The sequence below is a fragment of the Uranotaenia lowii genome, chromosome 1, assembly GCF_029784155.1.
Source record: "Uranotaenia lowii strain MFRU-FL chromosome 1, ASM2978415v1, whole genome shotgun sequence".
Lineage (NCBI taxonomy): Eukaryota > Metazoa > Arthropoda > Insecta > Diptera > Culicidae > Uranotaenia > Uranotaenia lowii.
Genome location: NC_073691.1, coordinates 30,412,975 through 30,431,071, shown reverse-complemented (window position 1 = coordinate 30,431,071; position 18,097 = coordinate 30,412,975). Strand labels below are relative to the sequence as shown.

General features: G+C 29.7%; 1 protein-coding gene across 17 annotated transcripts in view; it reads right to left on the bottom strand.

Moving 5' to 3' along the window:
- The window catches only part of LOC129740291 (tropomodulin), a 303,884-nt gene that overhangs the window by 128,707 nt on the left and 157,080 nt on the right, over positions 1 to 18,097 (bottom strand). The window contains exon 2 of one of the 17 annotated variants that reach the window (XM_055731908.1): positions 13,502 to 14,354. The exons of 15 other annotated variants lie outside the window; for them this stretch is intronic. In XM_055731908.1, coding sequence (XP_055587883.1) covers positions 13,502 to 13,561 — 60 coding nt within the window. In that variant the 5' untranslated portion in view covers positions 13,562 to 14,354. Of the gene's footprint in view, positions 1 to 4,948; positions 5,088 to 13,501; positions 14,355 to 18,097 lie in introns of those variants that run through there. One more of the 17 variants, XM_055731919.1, reaches the window with a different exon arrangement.

Below are 18,097 nucleotides of genomic sequence, written 5' to 3'. Positions count from 1 at the left end.
GGGGTGATTAAAATATTTTATCAAAGCAGAAACAGAAGAGAAGATTGATTTGACAGCACATTTTCACACTTAAGGAACACTTGAGAAATGAATCAATTATAGTCCCGGACTCAGCTACTTTTATTTTTAAAAATTCACTATATAACTAGCATAAATGAGGAAACCTTCACTTTCCATAAACACTTCGGCACTTCATTTGTAGATGAAAACAATTCCATCTACCAAAAACACCCGACACACGTTTTAAAACACGGTCTTCCTCTGAAGTCAGATAGAAGAATTTTCCAGGGGACTCCGAGTTGAGTGTGTAAAAGAAAAACAAAAATGTGAGGTATGTATTTTACGGAGCTATTGTAAAAACAATTTATGGTGATATTGTGTAGTGCCGGATGTTACACTGGGGAGATCAGAAGTAGGGGGAGTCTTCATAGAATTATTTGCATGTTGCCAAATCGTGTCTATGAGTTAATTTGAGTACAAGAAATGTCAGGACCATAGGAAGAATCGTCTCATGAGGAGAGGGGGTGGAGGTTTGGTCACTAATTTTTTACTAAGATATTTTTGCTCAGACAATGCATGAATACCTTATAAAAATTCATTTTTAAGTCCTTTTAAATTAACAGTTTTTCGTGTTAAATAGAAACTTTTGAAAACACATCTTCACAATATGCAATAACTATAAATGGATTTCTTCAGTGACAAAATAGTTAACTTTTAATCTTATAATTTTCTCAAAAATCTGGTTAGTTAGGCAAATTTGATTTCAGCAAAGCGGTTCAAATCGGATTCTTGCAAACTAATTCAAATTCCAGATTTTAGTTTGAAATGTTTCTTTTGAAAAATTGCAATGTTTAGATTTTAAAACAATACACAAAAAATATGGAGTTCCCTACAACTTGTTTCGCAGAAAAATTGTAAAAACTATTTTTCATTGAAAATCAATCAATGTAAATGATGTGGATGATTTAAAAAAAATAATAACCTTTTTTGTTCATTTAAAAGATGGTAAAATCGACTAAAATTCTAATTAAATTTTTAAACTGCGACCCAGAGATGGGTCTTGACTCAAACATTCAGTCAGCGAAACTATTTTTGTAGAGAAATGAATCCAACTGTGTTAGATGAAATTTCAGGGACTAGGTAAGAGAAAATCGATGTTGAAAAACATGCGAAAAAAAAATTCGCCTTGTCTCCCGGTAGGACTTGAACCCACATCTTGCGCCTCTTCGGGGCCCATGTATTAACATTCTACTACAGGAGATCAACCTGGCGTATGAATATTATACTGGTTGAGTGTCGATGTCTATCGGAATGAAGGGAATAGTTCTCCCATTTGATCATAATCGTTTTTCTTGATCTATTTCTATTCCCATCATTTCATCTTACAGTAGTTGAAATCAAGTTTGGACATTTTTAAGCACGGCAAGATTTGCATTGCCATCTAAGTTGGATTCATTTCTCTACAAAAAAAGTTGCTGATTACATTCAGAGCACCGTTGCCACATTAAAATCTGTATTTGGGAGGCAAAAAATGTTTTAAATCTGTATAAAATCTTAAAAATCTGTATTGAAATCTGTATCTAAAATTTTAATTCCGGATCCTAAAACTGCACTACGATGACTTTTTTATAATGCGGAACACACTAAATTGGACTGGGCTCCTGATTACTCTGGCCTACGGATTGTCAAACCAGTGATAATCCTGTCATTTTGATACACGCAAATCGCTTTTTTGATAAACTTTCTACGAATTACTAATAACGCAAAAATGGCCCAAAATCCAACTTTCAGTGCAATGAACAATATAAGGTCACGTAAAGTTTTGAGTCGCTACTTTCGTTAAATATCAAATCGAGCTGTGTTCTTCCTGGGTTTCACAATCATTTGGGATTAGATAATTTTGTCAAAAGTCTTTGTTGCATGCACGCTCAAGTAACTGAGCCGACTTTTAGTAGTTTACTATCAAGTGTTAAACTCAATATTGTTCAATGAACAATTAATTCTTAAGATTCATTACGAATTTCTGGTATTCCTACACTCCACTACCACATGTTAGTCGTTGTAAACGCTGTATTGTTACGAGCCCGATCTCTGATCTGGGAGATTTTTCAAACTTTTGTGTGTGACAATTAAAGATGGCTTGAATGTTGAGTCCTCGAAATGAATAAATTTCGAATACTTCATTTATAGTAAATATATCTTTGAACTTTTTTTTTTTAATTTTCTTTAAATCTGTAAAAAATTTGTATAAATTTCTAATTATCTGTAACCTGTATATACAGATTCTTGGTTGGAAATTTTCAAAATTATAGAAAAGCACATGACAATCTGTATAAGTGGTAACGCTGATCCAGAGATGCCAATACGCCTGATTTTTCAGGACTTTCCTAATTTTTGAAGGTCTATCCTAATAACCCCGATTTTTCCCTGATTTTTGAAAATGAGCCTGATATTGCCGGATTTTTTATTTTCCATAGGAAATTTGTAAAGATTCGTTCAAAATTCAATAGAAATTCATTGCTTGCTCGTCGCCATTCCAACCTTGAACTCAATAACTTAACACTCTGTTGGATTTAAATCTTCTCAGAAGATTCTTCCATCAATGTTTTATAACTGTTTTAGAAGATTTTGGCGTCCTGAACTCCATTATTTTGTCAGATTTTTTCTATCGCATTCAGTTTTACTGATAAGGCGTTTAAAAAACAGTTTTATGATAAATCGATCATTGATATCTTTTTATTATTTTTTACTTCTTTGTTAAGAGTCAATGAAGACTGAAAAGCGTTTTAACTTATATGTCGTAGTCCATCATTTCGAATTTTTGCAGTAAATCCGATTCCGAAACGTACTCGGTTTCCCACTAGTTAGAACGTGCTTCGTCACCAAAATACGTTATAAGATTGAACTCACATCGGTTAGAATCGGTTCGTCTCGAATCCCCACTCCTTATCTGTAAACACTTACCTGAAATCGGTCACACCACTACAGACAACTTAACGATGCAAACTTGTATAAAAGAAAGGTATATTTTTTCCAGTGGTATGCAATAACTGAAATCGATCAACTGCGATGTTTTTAATTCTATTTACATCGATTTTATTTTCTTGTCATCAAAGAGTGCGTCGACCAAACCAATCAAAACAAGAAACCATTCCAGCCGTCCCAAACAGGTAAGTGATAAAGTTAATTTACGTAATTTTCTTGTTTTCTTTGTTTCAGTTGCTTCTTCCCGTTTCGCATATGTTGGTCGACCGTTCCAATAAGACTTGGTTGCTTGTCTTATGCTGAAGGGAAAACCCTCAATAAAGCACAAGGTAAGTGATAAATGAATTATCAGTTAATTTTATTTTCTCTTCCAGGCTCTCACTACCACATTATACTTTGAAAAATATCTATAATTCATTTTGTTTTCAAATTTCATCGGAAATTCGTTTCAACAGAAAAAAAATGAATTAACATTTCTGTAACTTCAAAGTAAAATGACTTGCAGCCTTCGGGAAATTTGATTGTTGCTTAAAAAAAAATATGTTTTATTCCACAGTTGCTATTTGTCTTGGATTATGCGAAACTTCTTATTAAAAGTTGGACGTTTCACGGTTAAATATATTAAGTTTTTACCCAATAATCAGCCAATTGCATATTCTCAAAATAATAAGTATGGAAACGGAACAAATGATTTATATATGTTTCAGAGTCAGCAACTTAGGAAAATGTACTGTTTTACAAAATTAATTTACTAGAGGATTAACATGAATGAACATTTCAAAATATAGAAATAGGAATTTGTGTTTCAAGTTTCTAAAACTGGGTATCCTTTGCTACGAAAACTTTTGAAATCTGCCACATTTATGCTCAACTTCACGAGAACAACTATGAAGAATTTTTTGCAAAAGGCTTTGATAAGTATCTCGAATATTAAAGTTTGAATTCGACACGAATGCCATAAGGATGGTAAAGTGTCACTAATAATATTTAAAAAAAAAATAAGGTTTGAATAATACAAGTCCAATAGAATAGATTTTCAAACAACTACCGAATCACATATTTGAGAAACGCTATATTTCGTAAGTTAAACGTGTAACAGTTGGTAAATCTTTGATAGGAAATATGAATAAGGCTTGAATACCGTGTTTAAACGTTGAAGTGACAGTGAGCATGTAGCTAATTTAAAAGAATTATGAACGGTTTTATGTATTTATCAGCTCCATAACATTTTACAACGGTGAGCAGAAAAGGCATTCAGCTCGATCATTTTATGTTAGCCTGATTTTTTCTAATTTTTATTTTCAAGCTCCCTGAATTTGGGAAAAATGTTGGCAACCCTCATTACTTCAAAAGGAACCTGCTTACTCTTGAACTAGTGTTGCCAATTTACCAGCTGTTCATTATTTCCTTATATTTAATCATAGATATTTATCCTCACTTTATTCCCTACAAGTACGTCGTTGGTGATTTTTGAAAGAAAAAATTGTTCTCGCAGACAAATTTAAAGCTTTTTGCGCAAAATCAAGACTGGATGAATGGTTTTCAAAACCTACAATAAAATTTTTGGCTGTTAAACTCAGTATAAAAATTTATAAATTTGAAATTTTCTTACAATACTGGTAGTTTTCTAGTATGCAATTTTGAAAACTCCAACTGGTTGTTGCTGATGTTCCATATAATCCGGGCATTTTTTTAATCTATTGGTTAAAACGTTTAAAATTTCATATCTTTACCATATCATATGTTTGAGGCATATTTTTTTTTCTAATTCACAGTAAAAGAAATGTATAGAAACAGTTTGAAAAGTGATAAAAAATTACATTTTGGTATAAATATTCAAACAAATAATGTTTTTTTTCCTTTTTTTAATAGTAAAGACTATATTTCTGTTTTGTGTCAAATTTAATTTCGTTCACATCTACTTTATTAAACGCTCATTGATTTAGTCTGGATGTTCGAATACCTTTGGCTTAAGATGCTTCCTCCGTCGATAGATTCTTTCAACCTTGAGTCAATCGAACTATAATGCACTAACTAGTTTTGGAGCGGTTTTCCTTTTTAACCGACGAAAACAAACGCGCGGATTTCAAATGCCAACAATGTATCCCGCGATTATAATTCAACTTTTTTAAACTTAGGATTTAATTATAGTTTTACTGAATTTTAGCAACAGTAAGAATAACCACGTTTAAAACTCGATAAGCATACTCAGCCTTCGCGATCAAGGATGGCTGCTCAACTGATGATCGATGGCTCTATTCTTCAACATCCATCATTGTGACTTACCTGAAAATAGAAAAGAAAAACATTGGCATTAGTTAACCGGTTAACACATGTGTCGAATGGCTTGAAATTATCGTATCGATTGAAACCCAATATCACTGCCAAGTTCTAGATGGGAAATTTGCGTTCTAACATGGTACCTATATAGAAACCGACGAATGGAAAAGACGGAAGTAAATTCGGCGTAGAATTCAGTCAACATGTGAACTATTCACAGTATAGGGATGCTGCTGTTGATATTGGCTATGGGCCAGTCGCAAATCGATAAACTCTATAAATTTGCACGCCCCAGAGCAGCCGCTGCGGCCGGCTCGTTGACGGATGATGAAGTGCCGTGACGTCGTTTCGCGACGTCGTATGTTTTCCCGGAATTGAGTTTCCACCCACGATTTTCCGTGGACAGAGAAAAACTTTTTTTTAACTATATTTATGACTGAAACTACCATACCAAAGCTAAACAGCTAAACAAATTTTCAAACTGAAACTTGGAATTGTATGTTTAACTTCATTTCAGGGAATCGGAAGACTATGTTGTAAATTTGGAACCGTAATTTTCCATCGTCGACTTCCGAGACCGACCAAATTAGACCGAGTTGATTTGTGGTCATTTTCCAATTTCTCAAACCCTGGGTCTTAAAAGCTTTATTATGGTTAAAAACTCATCCATGATTTTTAAGGCAGAATTTTTGAGTAAATTGGATGATTGTTTGAGAAAATTTAAAATGTGGTTCTACAAATCAACATCATTTTCGTTTTTTTTTTCTGTGGAATCAAGTCAACTAGTGATTTTGTGCATTTTATAAATTATCCAAAGGAAATTTTCCGTTGAACAACTTTGTTGAAGACCGTAACTTCGTACCCTTCTAGACAAAAAACTTAACAGCTGTTGAATAAGGGTATATCTTTTGGCATTGAAAACCAATCTATTCAACTGACATCACTGCTGGGGCCTAGCGAAGTATTGCATGACTACTTTTCATGCAATACTCCGCTAGGCAATAGCAGTGATGCCAGTTGAACTGATATGTTTGCAATGCCAAAGGGCATGCCTCTATTCAACAGCTGATAACTTTTTTGTATAGTATGGTACGAAGTTACGGTCTTCAACAAAAATGTTCAGCGGAAAATTTTCTTTACAGAATTTATAAAATGGCACAAAAACTTTTAGCTGGGTTGATTCTACAAAAAAAACGAAAATGATGTTGATTTTGTAGAAATAAATATTTAATTTTCACACATAAACATGGATGTTCAAATTTACTCAACGTTACTTAAAAATTCTGCAAAAAGAAAATCATCGATGAGTTTTCAATCAAAACAAAGCTTTTTAGACCCCAGAGTTTGAGAAATTCAAAAATGACCCCAAATCGTCTCAGCCTACCGGTCAATGGCAGTTTTGATTAACTGCGGCTAATATTTTTGTTCCGCTCCAGCTGCAATGTTCATTTGCCAAGATTAATACCTCAATACGGTCCTTTGCCCTGACCGATCTTGAACTTTCCCATCCCATAAAAAAACATACAACTACTAAAGATCGACAAGCAAAGCGACAGCCGATGCTCTCCCTCGAGGGAGTCATCCCTCCATGACCAAAATTGGTCTTTGTTGGTTGGAAATTTTCCTTCGGAAAATTCTGCTCTTGGAGTGTTGCCAGTTTTCTTGTTTACTGTTTTTTTTTGTTAGGATCTTTCTGCCATGATCACGACTAACAATTTACGACGGCTACAGCTGGAAGTTGGTGCTGTTGCTCGAAAGTAATGTGTTGATGGAAAATCCGCACATGTCACGTACCTACTACATTTGTGGTTTAATTTATAGAAAGGGTGTGCGCTTGTGACTTTGTCATTTTATTGATGTTATTGTTGTACCGGAGCCAATTTACAGCTTGATTTTTCGAGACGACAAGGACTGAAAGGTAGTAAAATTGTAATAACATTCATAAAGGCTATTGGTACTGATTGAAATTCTTATGACTATTTGAATCTTAAAACAACGAATGAAAGTCACTTTTTAGTTAACCTTTTAAAATTTCAAAAATCCTGTTTTCTAAAAAGATTTTTTCCGAATCCAAAGAACGTCAGAAATTTTGCAGATTTGATTTTAAATTTTTTATGAAAAACGAAGCAATTTGTTCGGAGAAGGGTACTTTTTTTAATTGTAAAAATTGTCAAAATTGTCAAAATTGTCAAAATTGTCAAAATTGTCAAAATTGTCAAAATTGTCAAAATTGTCAAAATTGTCAAAATTGTCAAAATTGTCAAAATTGTCAAAATTGTCAAAATTGTCAAAATTGTCAAAATTGTCAAAATTGTCAAAATTGTCAAAATTGTCAAAATTGTCAAAATTGTCAAAATTGTCAAAATTGTCAAAATTGTCAAAATCGTCAAAATTGTCAAAATCGTCAAAAATGTCAAAATTGTCAAAATTGTCAAAATTGTCAAAATTGTCAAAATTGTCAAAATTGTCAAAATTGTCAAAATTGTCAAAATTGTCAAAATTGTCAAAATTGTCAAAATTGTCAAAATTGTCAAAATTGTCAAAATTGTCAAAATTGTCAAAATTGTCAAAATTGTCAAAATTGTCAAAATTGTCAAAATTGTCAAAATTGTCAAAATTGTCAAAATTGTCAAAATTGTCAAAATTGTCAAAATTGTCAAAATTGTCAAAATTGTCAAAATTGTCAAAATTGTCAAAATTGTCAAAATTGTCAAAATTGTCAAAATTGTCAAAATTGTCAAAATTGTCAAAATTGTCAAAATTGTCAAAATTGTCAAAATTGTCAAAATTGTCAAAACTGTCAAAATTGTCAAAATTGTCAAAATTGTCAAAATTGTCAAAATTGTCAAAATTGTCAAAATTGTCAAAATTGTCAAAATTGTCAAAATTGTCAAAATTGTCAAAATTGTCAAAATTGTCAAAATTGTCAAAATTGTCAAAATTGTCAAAATTGTCAAAATTGTCAAAATTGTCAAAATTGTCAAAATTGTCAAAATTGTCAAAATTGTCAAAATTGTCAAAATTGTCAAAATTGTCAAAATTGTCAAAATTGTCAAAATTGTCAAAATTGTCAAAATTGTCAAAATTGTCAAAATTGTCAAAATTGTCAAAATTGTCAAAATTGTCAAAATTGTCAAAATTGTCAAAATTGTCAAATATGTCAAAATTGTCAAAATATCAAAATTGTCAAAATTGTCAAAATTGTCAAAATTGTCAAAATTGTCAAAATTGTCAAAATTGTCACAATTGTCAAAATTGTCAAAATTGTCAAAATTGTCAAAATTGTCAAAATTGTCAAAATTGTCAAAATTGTCAAAATTGTCAAAATTGTCAAAATTGTCAAAATTGTCAAAATTGTCAAAATTGTCAAAATTGTCAAAATTGTCAAAATTGTCAAAATTGTCAAAATTGTCAAAATTGTCAAAATTGTCAAAATTGTCAAAATTGTCAAAATTGTCAAAATTGTCAAAATTGTCAAAATTGTCAAAATTGTCAAAATTGTCAAAATTGTCAAAATTGTCAAAATTGTCAAAATTGTCAAAATTGTCAAAATTGTCAAAATTGTCAAAATTGTCAAAATTGTCAAAATTGTCAAAATTGTCAAAATTGTCAAAATTGTCAAAATTGTCAAAATTGTCAAAATTGTCAAAATTGTCAAAATTGTCAAAATTGTCAAAATTGTCAAAATTGTCAAAATTGTCAAAACTGTCAAAATTGTCAAAATTGTCAAAATTGTCAAAATTATCAAAATTGTCAAAATTTGTTAAAATTGTCAAAATTGTCAAAATTGTCAAAATTGTCAAAATTGTCAAAATTGTCAAAATTGTCAAAATTGTCAAAATTGTCAAAATTGTCAAAATTGTCAAAATTGTCAAAATTGTCAAAATTGTCAAAATTGTCAAAATTGTCAAAATTGTCAAAATTGTCAAAATTGTCAAAATTGTCAAAATTGTCAAAATTGTCAAAATTGTCAAAATTGTCAAAATTGTCAAAATTGTCAAAATTGTCAAAATTGTCAAAATTGTCAAAATTGTCAAAATTGTCAAAATTGTCAAAATTGTCAAAATTGTCAAAATTGTCAAAATTGTCAAAATTGTCAAAATTGTCAAAATTGTCAAAATTGTCAAAATTGTCAAAATTGTCAAAATTGTCAAAATTGTCAAAATTGTCAAAATTGTCAAAATTGTCAAAATTGTCAAAATTGTCAAAATCGTCAAAATTGTCAAAATCGTCAAAAATGTCAAAATTGTCAAAATTGTCAAAATTGTCAAAATTGTCAAAATTGTCAAAATTGTCAAAATTGTCAAAATTGTCAAAATTGTCAAAATTGTCAAAATTGTCAAAATTGTCAAAATTGTCAAAATTGTCAAAATTGTCAAAATTGTCAAAATTGTCAAAATTGTCAAAATTGTCAAAATTGTCAAAATTGTCAAAATTGTCAAAATTGTCAAAATTGTCAAAATTGTCAAAATTGTCAAAATTGTCAAAATTGTCAAAATTGTCAAAATTGTCAAAATTGTCAAAATTGTCAAAATTGTCAAAATTGTCAAAATTGTCAAAATTGTCAAAATTGTCAAAATTGTCAAAATTGTCAAAATTGTCAAAATTGTCAAAATTGTCAAAATTGTCAAAATTGTCAAAATTGTCAAAATTGTCAAAATTGTCAAAACTGTCAAAATTGTCAAAATTGTCAAAATTGTCAAAATTGTCAAAATTGTCAAAATTGTCAAAATTGTCAAAATTGTCAAAATTGTCAAAATTGTCAAAATTGTCAAAATTGTCAAAATTGTCAAAATTGTCAAAATTGTCAAAATTGTCAAAATTGTCAAAATTGTCAAAATTGTCAAAATTGTCAAAATTGTCAAAATTGTCAAAATTGTCAAAATTGTCAAAATTGTCAAAATTGTCAAAATTGTCAAAATTGTCAAAATTGTCAAAATTGTCAAAATTGTCAAAATTGTCAAAATTGTCAAAATTGTCAAAATTGTCAAATATGTCAAAATTGTCAAAATATCAAAATTGTCAAAATTGTCAAAATTGTCAAAATTGTCAAAATTGTCAAAATTGTCAAAATTGTCAAAATTGTCAAAATTGTCAAAATTGTCAAAATTGTCAAAATTGTCAAAATTGTCAAAATTGTCAAAATTGTCAAAATTGTCAAAATTGTCAAAATTGTCAAAATTGTCAAAATTGTCAAAATTGTCAAAATTGTCAAAATTGTCAAAATTGTCAAAATTGTCAAAATTGTCAAAATTGTCAAAATTGTCAAAATTGTCAAAATTGTCAAAATTGTCAATATTGTCAAAATTGTCAAAATTGTCAAAATTGTCAAAATTGTCAAAATTGTCAAAATTGTCAAAATTGTCAAAATTGTCAAAATTGTCAAAATTGTCAAAATTGTCAAAATTGTCAAAATTGTCAAAATTGTCAAAATTGTCAAAATTGTCAAAATTGTCAAAATTGTCAAAATTGTCAAAATTGTCAAAATTGTCAAAATTGTCAAAATTGTCAAAATTGTCAAAATTGTCAAAATTGTCAAAATTGTCAAAATTGTCAAAACTGTCAAAATTGTCAAAATTGTCAAAATTGTCAAAATTATCAAAATTGTCAAAATTTGTTAAAATTGTCAAAATTGTCAAAATTGTCAAAATTGTCAAAATTGTCAAAATTGTCAAAATTGTCAAAATTGTCAAAATTGTCAAAATTGTCAAAATTGTCAAAATTGTCAAAATTGTCAAAATTGTCAAAATTGTCAAAATTGTCAAAATTGTCAAAATTGTCAAAATTGTCAAAATTGTCAAAATTGTCAAAATTGTCAAAATTGTCAAAATTGTCAAAATTGTCAAAATTGTCAAAATTGTCAAAATTGTCAAAATTGTCAAAATTGTCAAAATTGTCAAAATTGTCAAAATTGTCAAAATTGTCAAAATTGTCAAAATTGTCAAAATTGTCAAAATTGTCAAAATTGTCAAAATTGTCAAAATTGTCAAAATTGTCAAAATTGTCAAAATTGTCAAAATTGTCAAAATTGTCAAAATTGTCAAAATTGTCAAAATTGTCAAAATTGTCAAAATTGTCAAAATTGTCAAAATTGTCAAAATTGTCAAAATTGTCAAAATTGTCAAAATTGTCAAAATTGTCAAAATTGTCAAAATTGTCAAAATTGTCAAAATTGTCAAAATTGTCAAAATTGTCAAAATTGTCAAAATTGTCAAAATTGTCAAAATTGTCAAAATTGTCAAAATTGTCAAAATTGTCAAAATTGTCAAAATTGTCAAAATTGTCAAAATTGTCAAAATTGTCAAAATTGTCAAAATTGTCAAAATTGTCAAAATTGTCAAAATTGTCAAAATTGTCAAAATTGTCAAAATTGTCAAAATTGTCAAAATTGTCAAAATTGTCAAAATTGTCAAAATTGTCAAAATTGTCAAAATTGTCAAAATTGTCAAAATTGTCAAAATTGTCAAAATTGTCAAAATTGTCAAAATTGTCAAAATTGTCAAAATTGTCAAAATTGTCAAAATTGTCAAAATTGTCAAAATTGTCAAAATTGTCAAAATTGTCAAAATTGTCAAAATTGTCAAAATTGTCAAAATTGTCAAAATTGTCAAAATTGTCAAAATTGTCAAATCTGTCAAAATTGTCAAAATTGTCAAAATTGTCAAAATTGTCAAAATTGTCAAAATTGTCAAAATTGTCAAAATTGTCAAAATTGTCAAAATTGTCCGAATTGTCAAAATTATCAAAATAACCAAAATTGTCAAAATTGTCAAAATTGCCAAAATTGTCAAAATTGTCAAAATTGTCAAAATTGTCAAAATTGTCAAAATTGTCAAAATTGTCAAAATTGTCAAAATTGTCAAAATTGTCAAAATTGTCAAAATTGTCAAAATTGTCAAAATTGTCAAAATTGTCAAAATTGTCAAAATTGTCGAAATTGTCAAAATTGTCAAAATTGTCAAAATTGTCAAAATTGTCAAAATTGTCAAAATTGTCCGAATTGTCAAAATTATCAAAATAACCAAAATTGTCAAAATTGCCAAAATTGTCAAAATTGTCAAAATTGTCAAAATTGTCAAAACTGTAAAAATTGTCAAAATTGCCAAAATTGTCAAAATTTTCAAAATTGTCAAAATTGTCAAAATTGTCAAAATTGTCAAAATTGTCAAAATTATCAAAATTGTCAAAATTTGTTAAAATTGTCAAAATTGTCAAAATTGTAAAAATTGTCAAAATTGTCAAAATTGTCAAAATTGTCAAAATTGTCAAAATTGTCAAAATTGTCAAAATTGTCAAAATTGTCAAAATTGTCAAAATTGTCAAAATTGTCAAAATTGTCAAAATTGTCAAAATTGTCAAAATTATCAAAATTGTCAAAAATGTCAAAATTGTCAAAATTGTCAAAATTGTCAAAATTGTCAAAATTGTCAAAATTGTCAAAATTGTCAAAATTGTCAAAATTGTCAAAATTGTCAAAATTGTCAAAATTGTCAAAATTGTCAAAATTGTCAAAATTGTCAAAATTGTCAAAATTGTCAAAATTGTCAAAATTGTCAAAATTGTCAAAATTGTCAAAATTGTCAAAATTGTCAAAATTGTCAAAATTGTCCAAATTGTCCAAATTGTCAAAATTGTCAAAATTGTCAAAATTGTCAAAATTGTCAAAATTGTCAAAATTGTCAAAATTGTCAAAATTGTCAAAATTGTCAAAATTGTCAAAATTGTCAAAATTGTCAAAATTGTCAAAATTGTCAAAATTGTCAAAATTGTCAAAATTGTCAAAATTGTCAAAATTGTCAAAATTGTCAAAATTGTCAAAATTGTCAAAATTGTCAAAATTGTCAAAATTGTCAAAATTGTCAAAATTGTCAAAATTGTCAAAATTGTCAAAATTGTCAAAATTGTCAAAATTATCAAAATTGTCAAAATTTGTTAAAATTTTCAAAATTGTCAAAATTGTCAAAATTGTCAAAATTGTCAAAATTGTCAAAATTGTCAAAATTGTCAAAATTGTCAAAATTGTCAAAATTGTCAAAATTGTCAAAATTGTCAAAATTGTCAAAATTGTCAAAATTGTCAAAATTGTCAAAATTGTCAAAATTATCAAAATTGTCAATATTGTCTAATTTATAAATTTCTCAATTTACTCAATTATTTTGCTGAAATTTCTCAGTGTATCAATCGGTGTTCAAAATGTTTTTTTTTATTCATTCATAATTTTTCACAATCAACCCACCGTGATGATCTCCGTTCGAGTCCACTCTTCTTCGTACATACTACTCATGTTGGACAACATTGGAATAGCTCGAAAAAATAGCCGCCGATATCACAGCTCAAGAAGATACACTCAAGGAAAAAGAAAACAGACAAAACGAAACAAACAATTTCGTTTCCCGACAAATCACACCAGGAAATTTCCTGGCACTTTAGCACATTCTAAATAAGACTTTTTTAATTCCTTCTTTTGGCTCACTTCACCCACGCAGGGTTTCGAATTTCTATAATTCAACTTAATTCACGACCAACGTCGGTCTTCGATGACCACATGCACTTCCTCGATTTGAGCACACTTTCTTTCGAGGATCGATCCAGACGGTTTGGGAAAATTTCCACCAAAAATAAAAAAAAAACCTCCAACCGGACTGGATTTGTCAAACGTTTTTTTCTGCTCTGTTGTTTCGGATGTTTTGCTTATTCTTATGATTTTCTTCAGCCAAAAAAAAAAATATAAATCACTTTCCGTTGGCTCCACCCATTCTCGGGGAGCGAAATTTATCGCACCAATTTTTGCAACTTAATCACGTCCAAGGAACGGATAAAATTTTCACTGGCAAACTCGAGCAAAATCAGGAGGAAAAAAAATCCGCTCCAACACATACACATCCAAACACGATTTTCCACTTTTGCGATGATTTCTTTTGATTTTTCCCACTCAAAACACGGAGATCACTTTCCCGGGGTATTTTTTGGTTTCCATTTTTTTCTCGGTGTTTTCTTTCCTCTGTATTGAACTCAGAATTTGTCTCACAACGTTAAGTTTGTTGGTTTTTATTTCTTGTTGTTGGAAAAACAACTTCACAAAAGCAGACCTGTTGGAAAAACCCGACTGATTTAGAGCATTTGGGAATATGAAAAAACTTGAGTTGATCTTCCTGTTTTTAAAAGTCTGGTTTTTATTTGTTTCCTTTTGGTTATTCTTTTGATTTATGGGTTTTTAATTTTTTTGTTTCTCTTTTGAATTTGGAGTATAAAATAATGTTTTTTAATCAATTTAATTTTTAGATCATTCAAACCAACTTTTTCCCATGAGTTTGTCATGATCAACAAAGTAAGACTCCACCACTGCTGCGAACTTTGAGCTGCCACGTACTATGTCTTTCGTCGAGTAGCCTTTCGACTATAAGGATACACAAAAGTAGTGAAATGGGAAGGGGCGTCGTGAAGAAAATCGAACAGTTTTCACACCTCATCTCTGACTGGAAAACGAGATCACTAAATAAGAGCAGCGCAAGTCAATGCACTTTCCTCTTTCAATGATTACATTAGTTTACAGCATTTTTAATGATCCCTTTTTATGTGAAATCGGTCTCTGAATCCGAAAATGAAGTAAAAAAATTCTCTTAGAACAGTTCTTAAGTTATGTACCAAATACATAAAAATTTTTTGAAAAAAAAAAACATGGAATTGGTACAAATGTTCGAATAGCTCGGATTTAACATTAATTGGAATTATCTTTTTTGACCGTTTTATCCGACTGATTTATCCGTTTTTGGTTTTCAATTTTGAACGTTTTGTAATTTTACGAGCGATCTTCTTTCGTTGCGTCTCACCACACGATTTTTTGCAGCAGGTTTTGCTCCAGATGTGACGTAACGAGAAAGGTAGCACTGGGTTTCCAGCAATAACTTATTTCAATAGTAATTGATTTGTTTTAAATGTGAGTTCTATTAAAGCTAATATCATACCTCGATTAAAGTTATGATTAAAAAAGTTACAATGGTTTGAAAATTAGCAAAAATTCGATGTGTTAGCAACATCCAAAATATGCAATGTTTGTAATACGAATATGTGGGTCTGAAATACGCAATTTAAATACGAATACGTAAATAAGACGAACGAACAATTTGTTCCGAAATACAGTTTTCATTGGGTCACATCATTTCATGCACCCCGTAGTATATTTTTTAAAATTTCTAACTCGATATAAATTATTTAAAAATCATTGAACGTGGCTTCAAAATTTCAAGACAATTTGAATTCTACAATAGATATATTCCTTACAATAGATCTAAAGAGAGCGTTGTAAATCTACAAACACCTCTAATTTTTTTTTGCGTCACATAAGGCCGGAACAAATTTCAAATCCTTCTTTTGTCACTCGGAGTTGGAACATCGCAAGGGGGGGGGGGACAATAAAAAATAATGCGAAAAACAAATAAATTGGAATAAATTGCACGAAATCTTGTATGCAACAAAATTACAAACTATGTCATTGCACAAAACCTACAAATCAAGTAATTTTTTATCAAAAAATTGAATAAAATCAAAAATACAAACGGTGAAATAACTCTTATCTTCCAAAATTTAATTTTATGTTCTTGTAAGTTTTCTGATACTTGATTTTTTTTACGAAATTTATATAAAATACTTCAAACTTTATTTATTTCCCCCTTCGGGTTTTTGGAAATTTCGAAGGGGGGGGGGGGGGGGGTTGACAAAAGAAGAAATTGATATTTGTTCCAGCCTAATTGAAATTGCCCGATTTTCCACGATCTATAAATATAAAATTATAAAAAAAAACTAGCTTTAAACGCTTTGACATACTAAAATAGTTGACATTCGTAATGAATTTGGGTATAGGTCGTAAATTAGTCGGTTTTCCGAAAAATGACCGGTTATCTGAAAAACTGCAGTCCCATAAAGTCGATTTTTGACAAAAGCTAATTCTATACAACACCAGAACTCTAATAAAACACAATTCTGGCTATTTGTCTCTGTTCTAGAAACTTCATTATGATTATTTTTTTAATTTTATTTTATTAATAATTTATAATTAAAAATTAAAAATGAAATGTTTACAGCATTTTATAGGGTGTTTGCTACACACACATACAAGAGGTCTGTTGGGCACACATTAGAGGTTTTTATATGCAAAAAAAGAAAAATTCAACCAAAATGTTGGTTTTCCCTGAAATGAATGCTCAATTTCTCTTAAAAACATTCAACAAGTATATTTCGGATCATTTGCTAACAAGTGGTACCGATTCTGCGATTATTTTATTGGATATCAGTGGGAAACCAAGCAAAACAAAAAATGAAAAATAAGCCAACCATCATTGTAAAGCACATTAAACGGTTCCCCCGGATCCTTGTTCACGTTTTTGGGTCTATCATATAAAATTTAGAACCAAGAAGATGATGTTGAGAGTTTTCGTCACGAAATTGATTAATAAACTTGAGCCATATTTTTCCTGCTTCCACTAAAAACGCTCATATCCTGTATAAAGTCTTCATTTTTTGTTAAAGAACTTCACGCAAAATTAGAAAAAAATCACAAACATGTCAAAAAAATGATCTGACTTTATAAAAATGTGTTGTACATAAGAAACATTTCAATAGTTTTCATCAATTCTTCAAAAAATATCTTTCTTTAGTCGATTTGTATTCATTTAACATGGGGCTGTCACATTTGTTTGCCCAACGGCTTACTTATACTAATGCACTGTGCAAACGCCCTATAGTTCAGCGAAAGCCGCCATCTTGGATTTCAAAATAGCGTCAGATAGCGAAATTCACCCAATACCCATATTGTGGGAGTTTCACGTGATTTTAAGTCATTCACAGCAATTTTAAGTAAATTGGAAGATGGCGTCAAATAACAAAATTTAACTTTTCCTTCTTAAGCCCTTTTACCCCAAACTCATATTATGGAGCTTTCAAGCGATTATCATTAATATACAGGTTTGAGATGAAAAGATTTCATGATGGTGCCAGATAGCGAAATTAGACTTGTACTCGCTGAGCCCTTTCACGCGATTCACAAAAATGTACTCCACATTTCATGCGATTTTCAGTGATTCCTAGCCTTTTTGGAAGTAAATTGGAAGCCGCCATCTTGGATTTCAAGACGGCGCCAGATTGCGAAATTTACATCTTATACCCATATTCGAGGGGTTTTTCGTGCGATTTCCAGTCATTGAAGACATTTTCAATTCTGGAGGACGCTGCCATCTTGGATTTCAAGATAGCGTCGGACAGCAAAATTCTACTAGTTATCACGTTCTACTTCCACCCAGCTCATCATTCCCGAAGCTTCGTTTCCCGATCATGTGATGATACCAATAACTAAATTTCGTTTTTTTATCATTAATCATTCAATTTTCAATTGATAATTCGACAATATATTTCATAAAGAGTTGTGTAACTCAGTTAGTTTAAATTTAAGTTCCAATGTATCGGTTCGATTCCATTCTTATTGAAGAAGAGTATTTGGAACTTTATTAATGAAGATTATCACCGTGACTTTTGTTTGATAATTGATTTTTAACGCTTTACCGGTGAATTTTTATGTTCTCTTAGTGAGATCATTACAAAATTTTGAAAATTATAGATGGATAGAAGAAGATTAGAAGAAAACTATAGGTTTTGAAAATGAGTGGGTAGAAATTTTTAAGAGGCATTTGCATCGCATACTTAGCTTTTGTTTAGCACGGATCAACTATTTTGAATTCTTTTTTTGAAACTTTTAAAATCCATCTACAATTTTGTACAATGTTTTCACTAAGGAAACATAAAAATTCACCGATAAAGCTGTAAAAATTAATTTTCAATG